General features: G+C 41.1%; 1 protein-coding gene across 1 annotated transcript; it reads right to left on the reverse strand.

Annotated features, from left to right (window-relative positions):
• Window positions 1-588: 588 nt before the first annotated feature.
• LOC311017077 (endothelin-3-like) lies at window positions 589-9154 on the reverse strand. The gene is made up of 4 exons (XM_084015215.1): window positions 8815-9154; window positions 8523-8724; window positions 3843-4001; window positions 589-3681 (listed from the first exon to the last, which is right to left on the reverse strand). The coding sequence occupies exons 1-4, from the start codon at window positions 8882-8884 to the stop codon at window positions 3627-3629; spliced, it is 486 nt and encodes a 161-aa protein (XP_083871341.1). The 5' UTR covers window positions 8885-9154; the 3' UTR covers window positions 589-3626.
• Between the last annotated feature and the right edge of the window lie 3113 nt (window positions 9155-12267).

A 12267-nucleotide genomic window follows, 5' to 3' on the forward strand; every position in this document is an offset into this window, starting at 1 on the left:
AATTGAGGATTTCTCTCTGCTGTTCTCTGCTATTTCCCAATTCCCAGAATCACAATACCACACCGGAGAAAGTCGTGTAGCCTCCATCTCACTGGCTCTCAAATCAAAAACTGGAAACCCAGGCGGTCTTTTACTCGAGGACAGCTCAGCTGATAAGTTGATTCATCACAGCTGTGGTGTTTGAGCCCTGCGGTTTCCCAACGCCCAGAGGCAGGACGGGAAACCACTCTCGTCTTTCACGCACAGTAGCGATCCTCTCGAGTTCCCGCTTGGCCCATTGCAAGCATGCAAGCCCAGCAGGGGTTTTGACAGCTTTTTTCTCAAAAAGGAATACTTTATTTTTATGGTTAATGTTTAGCATTGCTTAGTATTGTCTAGGACCTCTGGTCTCTTCACAGCACGGGACTGGGTGATGGCAGTCAACCATGAGAGCCAAGGCTGATGGCACCCTGGGCATCACGGGAGCCAGCAGAAATCACCTGTATTTATATGTAGACTATGTGGACTGGTTGATATCCCCAGCAAGTTGCAAATTATTTAATGTGAAAGCTTATCAGCATTGAGATTCTTTGCTAATGCCATGCTTCAGAATGTGCATTACAAAACAAGTAAATGGAAACACGACTTAGCCTTTATGACCCAGTTTTTTTTTTAAAGGAATATTTTTTGACTTGCTTGGACCAGAATGGTTCATTTAAAGGTGGAGTCACACAACAACACTGAATGTGTCAGAATGGAAATACATTTACCAAGCTGTGGCATGCACAAAAAAGCAATAATACTCATCTAGAATTCTCTTTAATGATTTTTATTAATCCGTTTAGCAAGAATAAATGCTTTTTACTAAACAAATGGTGCATTCTTGGGCAGAAATTGAGCAAATCATTATAAATATAGATACAAAAATAACAAGTATAAGCTTCGGGGCACACTGGGAAGGTTGTCTCCCCACGTTAAACTCGTTAAAATTTTTCATGGCAATGCTCTTGAGTGCATTACAACCACGTGGACAACAAACCAACAGACGCTAACAAACACTTGTCTGTTTTCATTGTCTCATTTTGTTTACTAGAGTACACCACATCATCTGGTAAACAGTTTAGTGAGATGAGACCCATCAACAAAATAGAAAGACAAGATAAAAGCTTGTTTGTAGCGGTAGTGTTCTTGCGAACATTGCTGCTATTTCTGTAAAAACAAGGTGCAAACATTTAATAGGATAAATAAGTAAATATTGTTTGCTGAGCATCAGTCAAAGGAACTATTTGATGAACGGGAATTCAATTATTTGTAGCATTGCTTCATAGAATTGGACACATTTTAACCAGTGTGTTTGGACCTTGGGCAATATGGTGATTTCAATTTTTTTTTTTTATCCACCCCAAAGACTCACCAAATAAAAGGAACCAAGGGTTCACATTGACTGGAGTGTTGCCATCAAATCAGTTGCTTAAAGGATAAAAAGCTGGAATTATTCTGTGTCCTTCTTATTGTGAAAACTCCTATTTGAAGAATATTAACCGTCACAGAGTCTGTGTCAAATCCTCCTCCTCCTCCTCCCTACCCAGATCCAAGCCCATTCATTTCTAATGAAGATGGAAATCTTAAAAAAAAAATTGTCACAGATATAAACTTTTATATTTTACAAAAGCTATGTACATTCCTGAAACTGATGTATGTATGGAAGTTTTTTGCAAATATTACTCAATCAGGAATACATATTGGATTTGTTGGGGACTATTTTTAGCTGTGGATTAATATACACCAGGTGCATTAATGAGTCTTTTTTTTCATACCACTTACTACTTCTACTCAACTACATTTCAGAGAAAAATATTTCCCTGTCAGTTTCCCTGATAATCCATCATGCCTTGTATATATCTAGAGCTTTTATTGTGAAAGGCAGGAAAGGAAGGAGCAGTATACACCATGTTGTGTGGGCAATATAGGGGCAATTAGCATATTTTCCCAAATTAATAAATAAATGCAAAGTACTTTGTGACCATCTGTGTCATGGTGCAGTGTTCTACTCACATTAAATATATTTTTTCGTGCTACCATTTACTCAATCGTGCTGCTCTCACCTGTCTGCCAAGTTCCTTCCTTCAATGCAATACATGATGTTATATAATGTTGAAAGTGACTGATGGTTGTACGCTACTTTTCAAGGTTAATTGTTGAATGCTTTGAGTCCACTATATCGGGTACAAAGCCCAAATATTGCTTGCTGCACCCACCCTGCACCCTATTGAAAGCTCTTTTTATCTATTGTCAGTCACATTTTGTTTAACGTAGTAATTGCTCGGACTGCAAAGTGCTATCTATAGAAAATGAATCTGTTTGGTTCAGGCTTCATGTTGTTTTCATTGTTCCGTTAATGTATGTATGTTGCCTTAAGATTTTCTTTATTTTATTTGCTAATAAACATATGCCTTTCTGCATTTAATACTTTAATACTTGCTGACATACTTTTATTTAATTTTTGATGTAAGACTTTTAATTGTCACCGATTATTTTGTACAGTGTGGTGTTAGTACTTTTAATTTAAAAAAGTACTTACTTAGTTAATAATAATATTAATAATAATAATGTAATAAAAAACATTTTATTTCGAGGCGCCTTTCAGGACACTCATGTTTAAATACCATCAAAATGACAGTTAAAATTTTAAAAAGAAACATCAACAACACAGCACAAATCTTAAAATCGAGTAAATCTTAAAACCTGCAGCAGAGCAATTACAATTCGAGGGAATACGCCAGTTTAAAAAAGGTGGGTTTTTAAGTGGGATTTGAAGGTTGGGAGTGAGTCAATGTTTCTGATGTTAGGAGGGAGGAGTTCCAGAGGCTCTGGACCCCATGGTGGAGAGACATAGTCGTACAGTTTTCAGTGTCAGTGGGGGTGAGATAAAACATAAGAATATGCCTGTTATATATTCTGTTGAAAAGAGCACAAATGATATAATATCGGTGCAAGAAGTGATAAAACAAAATATGCAAGCTGTCGGGGTGTGAATGCTTTCCAGACTGATTGTAAATGGTCTCATAAATCAGTAATATGCCCCATAGCACAGATTGCCAAAAGCTTTCCCCTTTTTTGTTGTTGGCACGTTATATTAAATATTTTTAAATCACACAATCATGCCTTCTTCCTGCTTTACGCGGCTCCTCGTGGCACTTTTTGTTTTCCAGCATAGTCGTAGAAAAGTCTTTGTTGTCCCTTATAGGTCGATACAAGTTTACAACAAGCGTAGTCCTCAACGCTACCAGGTGTGAATGCAAAGGACTTGTCTGATGAACGTTGACAGACGTAAGATCATTGGCTATTATATCAGGGTGGAAGTAATCCTCGCGCTGCTCTCGGGTAGCAACAAAAATAGGGATAGCCTCCAGGCTGGGATCTATATCAAATTTGTTGAAGAGTGCCTTAAACCACTGTGGCCTGATGGAACATGCTCCAAGAGTTGTGATGCGGAGGAATGTCTGCAGTGTTAAACTCCAAAGTGTTTTTCCTTGAATGTGAACCTGTGAAGGCAAGAGTGGCAAGTGGAGAGGGAATGGGGTGAAGAGGAGGGAAGGGTCCATTCCCCCGAGGAGTTCAGCAGAGGATGACGAGGTGTCAAGCTGTCACCCGGGACCAGGGGATCTGTGGAGACTCCTGATCGGCACTGTCTGTAGGGGACTTTAAAGAGAAAAAAACATTAGAGGGCTTATACAGTTATTTGTTTACTGTTTGAAGCTATACGTCATGTTTCATTAAGTTCACTATTCACTTATAATTAGTTTGATGTGGTAATATAAATATATGAGTCTATGAGGCTATTAAACTTGAATCAGACTGACCTCGACAGGCAAAAGTCATGGCACGCGGGATCCGCGTCGAACACAGCACAAACGCAGCGCGGAGTCTTTGCCTCCTCGCGTTCAGCTGCTTGTCCGCTGAGAGCGCGTCTGATTCGCTGAGCTCCTCTGTAGCTTGACAATCCGTAGGGCACCGTGTGTCTGAGGAGAAACAACAAGACATATTAAATATTGTTAGCTTTGAAGAGTTCTCAAACTATATCTTCTACTATCCCTCAAGCAGCAGCCATATGCAGTATAAAGTTCATTGAAAAGCATCAATTTTAATAAAACATGACCTTATGTTTTTTGAAAAGTGTCATATTTAAAGCCCTTTGACAAATCTGAGTGTAAAAACTACCATGTGTTTATCATTCTGTTATTGATTAAACATTTTGCCTGTGAACATTGGTAATATGTGACCAGCATGGTATTGTTAATGGAAAAAAACAAAGGTAGCCTGAAAGTCTGTGAAAGTGAATAATTACCTGAAATATATCTTCATTAGATCAAATCATGAATCATAAAGTCCATGACCACATACGTGACTTTTCCAACCCAATCCTCCCATCTGGATCATACTGTTAATGCTGCTAAGTATCAGGCTGCCATCCCTTATCCCCTCTCCAATTTCTCCTTTTCACACGCATCTGTTTTGTTTCAAATTGGTAAAGAAAAAAAATCTGTGCATAGCTGAGAGAAAGGTTTCACGAAAGGATCCACGAAGTCTGCTTTCATAAGATATTTGTAATAAAAGTTCCTTCAAAAGTAAATGTCTGATTGGATACCTGCCACTTCCACTGTGTGTCCAATCCATGGAGCGCATTTACGACTGTGAACCTGACCGAGTTTGGCATAAAAAGCCTTTTAAACTCAAAGTTGTTCAGTCATAAATTGCTGCTGAGGGTCAAAGGTTCTGTCTTGAAATGCTGACATCAGCTTGTGGCTATAGTCTGTGGGTCAGCTGAGTGAAAGCACTGTAATTGTAACGTTAGGGTAGGTCAGAGGTCGCAGGTGAACAAGGAGCCATGTGTGTGAACACGGAAACTTAAACCCAAGTCTTGTGAGCCAATAATTTGGGACGCTTCACTCTCGGATAATGGTGATTACCTCTCTCTTACCTTCCATGCTGAGAATTTATGACACTTTAGCATTTTTTTTTTGGGAGAGTTCATCTTCAACACACAATGGGAGAACGCATATGTGAAAACACACCTAGGGTTTTGATTTTTATTGTCAGTCTTTAAACTATGTCAATTTGTCCCAACTTGCTAAGGAGTGATAAGATGTGCTGCCAGCAGCAGCCGTGGCACAAGAAGAAAGAGGAAGAAAGAATGCTTTCTCGCTGTCTTGCCAAGGATTGTAATATGCGGCTAGGAGGTAGCAAAACAAATTCCTGGAGACGAGACGGCGTTGAAAATTATATTTGAAGGTGTTACTATCAATCTGGTGTGTGCTAGGACACATGTTGCACACACTTTGTCTAAGTGCATATGTGGAAAAAACAGCTACTAATGGAATCTTTTCCTAATTTCTCACCTTTGGGTCCGACATAACTAGACATAAACTAACCGAGCTTTAGTGTTCAGAATATGACAGCGGAACAAATCCCCCACATGGTATCTTAATTATGTTGCCTTCCTCAGTGTTTGTCGGTAAACGACAGCATCAGATGTTTTACGCCTCTGTAAGTGATCTGATCCAAATTGTGAGTCATTTTTTTTTTTTAAATAAACAATAATTTGGTATTGTTTGAAGCAGACCGATTGCTACAACAAAACAATCAAATTAGGGTCAAACCACATCGTAATTATTGGTGCAATTTATGTAACCAGAAAACCCCCCTTGAACAAACGCAGCTCTGGTGAATAATGACCTCCTCAGCTCTGTTATTATTGGGTGTGCACAACAGATTTCTCTGATCGCTATCCACTCAGCCTCGTAACCACATATTGAGGGTATTTCAGCTCATGACGGGTACAACTTACACAACAATCTGTTATCACATCTCCACAGACCAAGCCGGTGGTTAAAGCCTTAACCAGAAGGTCGTTTCGCCTCAAACTTGCGTTTATAGACAGATTACTATAAATACAATTTCAAAAGATGACAAAATCATCTTTTGATCATGGTGCAAGAACCCATCTTGATTCAGACATCAATTGTTATCTTTATTCTAATTCTTTATTAGAATAACAATCCTTTTTTTAACCTGACTTGAAACACATCAGCGTGGACATTAACCATAACTGGATAGACTTAACCTTGCAGATATGTTCTACTAAGAGGTCAAGCTCAAGATGAGACGCAGTAAGAACCTCCAACTCTCTGATTTTAAACTGCGACCTGACAGAGTGAGTTTCTTTCAGTTGGGCTTGCCATCACTTGAACCATGACTGCATCTAGCGCCCCGGGGGAGCCTTCACCGGGTGTGACTTGCTACACTGCGTTGGCTCCACAAACCAGCCACATGTCAATCCACGTTTATTTATCATCTTCATTGACCCTTTGCTGACCCCTGCTCCCGCTGCTGCCCCATCGACCTCTCAGGGCTAAAACGGAGCCCACACGATCCGCCCCCGAGACAGAAGGGTCTAGGACATGCATTTGAAGCATGTGTCTAGGTCGGATGACGTCCAGGACTTCCAACCGTGTCAGCGGGGGAACCGCTTAAAAAGATAGATAGAAGCTAAAGCCTGCAATTCACAGTGTAAAAGTGAACAACCACTTCAGCTGGCAATCTAGACAGAAGGCCATGAAATGAAGTAACAAAATAGACCTGGGCAGTATTATGGTAATTTATACTGCCCAGTATAAATATGATTTTTAATACCACCATAAATACAGACATTCCTGTTTCTATGATGCTGCGTTGTATTGTAGTTACCAGCACGCGCCACCAGAGGTCAATCTCTACTGGTGGAACCTGCAGCTGGGCTGAAAAAGATGGTGTGTGAGTGGTGGAGATAAAGTTACAGGACAAGTAAAACAAGAAAAATGTCCCTGCCAAAACGTCAAACGCAGCTTATAGCTAAAATGATTTTTAGTCAACTGCCAGTCTGCCAGCAGCACCTGCATAATCCTCTCCGTTCAGCCCACTGGTGTGTTAGTATCCGCTGTGTGAGTGACGTTACCAAGGGTGCGGTCGGGACAGTATGTTAAGTTAACGGTAGCGTTATAGCAGTGCGGTGCTAGAGGCAATGAATAAATGCTATAAAACCTCAGAGTTCCCATGTCCCAGTTTGGCTCCAACTCCTACGCCCCACTGACAAAAAAAAAGATATCATACATGCCCGAAGATGCTCGCACACAAGGCCACAGGTTTGCAAATGGATAAATACCAATATTTACACATTTTACTTGTTCACATTATGTTTGGAGTGAAGTCATATTAGATCATTCCATTGTGCCATCCCAGAGGTCACGTCTCCAAGGCAACCCAGCATGCATTACTCCCAGATCACGGAAGAGGCAAGCTATTTTTGACCTGTAAAAAGTCTGGACTACAGTGTGGCATCTTTCCTCTGACTGGTGGTTACGTGTCTGTGTCACTCATTAACCCGTTTGCTGTGTTTGGACTGTCTGTACCCGGATGCTTCCAGCTGAAAAGCTTGGAGGACGCAGCTGTGAGTTGCACTTTATCCGAAGTAGTGACGTAGAGTTGCGTTTGTGTCGACAATAAGCCACACATTGGTGCGATTTATGCCCCATCAAGAGTGATTTGACTTAGTTTCAGTATTCCACATCCGATGAAGCCGTGCACAATACTTCTCTATCCTTGGTCTCATCCAGATACCTGAGTATTCAAACAGGCGTATGTGGAAGGCAGGTGTAATTTGTCTTGAAATGACTTTCTCAGTAAGGGGAGACAGATAGATATCATCATGAAACTGCCCCCCGTCCATTACTTCCATTGAGGCAGTGTTGTATTTCAAGTTTTCTGGAATGTTATGTTTAAAAATGTAAATGAGGCAAATGCAAAGTAGCGAAATAAACAGTAAATGTGTGTTTTGTATGTTTACTTTGAACTAGTTTGAATGCAAACAAAAAAACACACCCAAATCTCAAAGATCAGCACGTGAAAACGATCTTTTTGCCTTAAATTACAACATTATTCTTGTAGCCTGATATTACCAGTTGTTTCCTCAAAATATTATTATTACTGTTGATTCTCGACATCTCAGAGAGCAGGAACTTGATATATTACAAGTGTGCATATTGCATCGTTTTGAACAGGAGGAGAAATCCTGCTGAAGCCCATGTCAGCTACTGGCTTTTTTTTATGAATTCAAATGCAATCTTTTAAAATGAACACTTAAAGTTGCCACATGTACAGTTATTATGGTTACTTCAACCACAAGAAACGAAGACAGGAAATAAAATCTTAGCTGGAGTTGACCCCGCAGGATAAACGTTAAATGAGAAAAGTTGATCTACTAGGCCTACATAATTAAAGCGAATATTCCTTTATATTATAATTTGGCAACAACAAAACTGTGGGGGGGGGGGGGGGGGGGGGGGTAATGCAGAAATAATTCTTTTTAAATAATTAATAGGAAATGAAGTCCCCGCTCAAACTTTCCCTGACTTATCGTCATCTGGCTCCCCACCAACTTTCACAACAGTAGCGCGTCCGGATGGACAGTTGGAGAAATGGGATGTATTTAACAGAGCATGTCTTACTCGGGCGTGTTGATCCAGATGATATCCAAGTGGCAGTAGTAGACGCACTCCTTATCCTTGTATGAATAGCAGGTACAGCGCTTGGATCTGGATTTTGCCTCCGTTGCCTCAGACAGCTGTGACCCCGCCGGTCTCCCGGGGGACTCTGGGAGACCCACGGGGTTCACCTCGGATGTGACCGGCGCGTCGGACGTCATGACACCTTGCATAAAGAAACATGATAGAAATAAGCTAAGTCAGAATAAAGTAAAGAAATGAACAAATAAACGAACCTTGCCGACGTCAAACGTACCTTGTAAGAGAATTAACGCGAGCATTTTGAAAAGCATGATTCTCGCGAAGACGGATAGTATCCTTGTCATATCAGATATTCCCAAAATGAATCATAGCCCGATGAAGGATGCAGCGCACTTGTCGAGTTAATCTCCCAGCGCCAAGTGGAACTCCATGAAGCTCAGAGTAGGTGTCCGCGTGCACTTCATCTCGCAGGGGAACGGATCAGAGGATGCTGCTCGCGCGGCTCCTTTCATATTTAGAGCGTCGCGTCATAAATCACACCCGCAGCACGCGCCCTCTGCATGGAGTGAACTGCGGCGGCCCCTTTGGAACGAGCTGCTCTCCGGTCACACAGGTGAAGTGAAGCGGCTCTGCGGAGCAAAGAAATGCAGCGACGCTCCTCTGAGTCACTTCGCCGTCTGACAGCCCGAACCCAAGTTTAAGAGCTTTGGGCAGGGCTTTAGTACACGCCCACACACGCTGTGTCCACGTGTGTGTGTGTGTGTGCGTGTGTGTGTGTGTGTGTGTGTGTACTGAGATGAACTACTACTACACTCCACCTGAGATCATGTTAATGCACAACGTGCATGTCTTGTTGAATAATCACAAGAGTATGTGTATACATAGGCATATGTATATGTATATGTATTATTATTATTATTATTGTTATTATTATTATTATTATTATTATTAGTAGTAGTAGTAGTAGTAGTAGTAGTTATTACTATTATTATTATATATTATTATTGTTTCCCTTTTTTTAACAGAGCCACTAAATAAAAGCAGAGACACACAGTACAATACACACCTACAATCAATTTGGACACTCCAAAATTATAATAAATCAATGACGGTATTTTTTTTGCTCAACATGCAGTGGAGAATAAAGACGTTTTTTTTCTTTTCTCAGGATCAATGCACTGAATCCATGCAACAGTTTACACAGCTAGAGGGCTGATCCATTAATACTGTTTCAGGATTTGTCATCCTACTGATCGGAACAAACGCCCCTCAAGGCCATCTCCCCACAGTGCTGCTGCCACACTCGTTTCACTCTACTGTCCATCTGCAGTATTACTTTGTCTGTTTTTAGAGGGAGTAGGCTACGACAAGTGTCACAGTGTACACAGCATCTCAAGTCAGTCTTTACATTAAGGTCAGATCCATTCATCCATCATCTGTAACCACTCATCCTGTTCAGGGGCCTACAGTTAATGATTTTAAACTTTTGTTTGAAATGGTATGAAAATTTCATTTGATAGTAAATGGCTGTTGACTTTTTGACTTTCTGATTGTCTTAATGTTTCCTCAGTGAAAAATGACTACAATTAAACTGTGCATAAATCTGTGTGTGTGTGTGTGTGTGTGTGTGTGTGTGTGTGTCTCTCTCTCTCTCTCTCTCTCTCTCTCTCTCTCTCTCTCTCTCTCTCTCTCTCTCTCTCTCTCTCTCTCTCTCTTCATGGGATCCCCAACTTTTCTCCAAGCAGTTTTGTTTCTCTTCATCATTACATCAATGCACAAATCTCTTCCGTTGATTCTGGGTGTTCTGCCATTGAGTTCTCTTTTAACAACATCCGACTATGTCGTAAACAAGCTGAACTCTTTGGATCAGAAGTAAGAAAGTACATTGCAGTCTTGGACCACCTGTCCTACAGATCACGAAACACTCTCCAGGATGTATGAGAAGGTATATGACAAAGACTTAAGCATAAACCCCCTGAAGATGGGTTGCACGTTGCATCTGCTTTCAACCTATAACTGTTGAAGACGGATCAAACTGTTTCAGCATGTTGGAAAAGTGGAACATATGGGTGAAAGAACAACTCATGATCCAAGCCGTGCCACCTCATCTGTCAGAGATGGAGTAGTAGGAGTTCTCGTGACCCTTAGGGGCAAACAGCTACATGGTTTATAGACCCAGCAAGTGGAATGTTGTTGAGCCATTAAATCACCCCCACACAGTCAAATCAAACTAATTTTCTCTCACTGAAGCCAGCGTGAAGGTAAACAAGCAAAACTATATTTTCAAAGTGGGCATTTACAGCATCATGAAAGCTAAGAGGGCAGGGATGACATATTGGTGAAATAAACTTTTATTACTGTAATTGACGTTCATTTAACGGATCAAACCACTGTGGGATGTATGCGTGTACGCCCAACACACAAACTGGCTGCAGTAATCATGGAAGCTATACTGTAAATGGGAACTTCTGGAATCTGACGGAGACGTTGTGTGCAGATATAACAGCCAGCGGGTTTTATGAGGGTGTACCTTTGGCTTTCAGTTCGCTGTTGTGAAAACAAACTTACCTCACTGAGCCTCCAACTCCAATTTCCGTTCGCTTGGAGTTGCTCCTGGGGTGATCGTTCCTATCAAACACCAGACCGCCGTAGTCGACTGGAACAGAGGATCACTGTAATGCTATAACAACTGTAACGCTATTTCTCCGTCACACATTAATACAAATACCCAGAGATTAATTAAATGATGTGGGATGCAAATTGATTTAAATGAATGTATTAGAAAAAGAAGATGAAGTTATTCCTGCTGTACACACACACACACACACACACACACTCACACATACACACACACACACACACACACACACACTCACACACATACACACACACACACACACACACACACACACACACACACACACACACACACACACACACACAAAGGAACTGGTATTACCTCCTAGAAACCACCTAGAAACCACAAATGCACTCATATGAAACACACCATCATGGGAAGATCGGGGCTTTTATGTCAGTGCTTTGGCATGATGATCCAACGTCTCCCATACTGTTTACCTTCTCACTCTCTGGGTTATACACGGTAAATGTCTTGGATTTGTACTTTGCCTCTGAGGCTTAAGCTTAAATCTGTCTGACTTCTGATTGCCCTCTGGTTCTTTCCCAAATTCCCCAGGGCCAGGGTTTTGTGCTATACCCCAACTCCCTGGCACATTCCCCAAGCTGGGAAAAGCAGAGAATTCCAGATAAATGAAGACCATATTTTGTTTTCGTTCCCCTGACCAAAGTTGTGGAGACAAAATGTTATCAGAAATTTGACTGTGTGTGGTTTTGGGGTCGCGTGATGCATGCATGCTTTCAAGGTATCATTCTGTGGCTCTGTGGTGAATTGGATTTTTGCAGCGTGGGCCCATATGATCAGGGATGTTTCTTTACACTTGACAGTAAAAATATATATACATGTAGTACTGGCAATACAAAAGGTACTGTATTGAGGTATGAAACTCAATAGCAAGCCTCATTCAATGAGATATGTCTCACTTAACACATTCAAGTGCTTAAATTGTTTCACGTCCATTAGCGATGCCATTAGAAACACCCATTCTGGACTGGCCATGTTCTTCTGGTATTTCCAAGATTGCTGTAATAACAATTCTACAGAATCTTTGTTTTTCTCTGTCATTTACCTCAAGAAGCAAGACACGGG

Source organism: Eutrigla gurnardus (genome assembly GCF_963514095.1).
Source record: "Eutrigla gurnardus genome assembly, chromosome: 8".
NCBI lineage: Eukaryota > Metazoa > Chordata > Actinopteri > Perciformes > Triglidae > Eutrigla > Eutrigla gurnardus.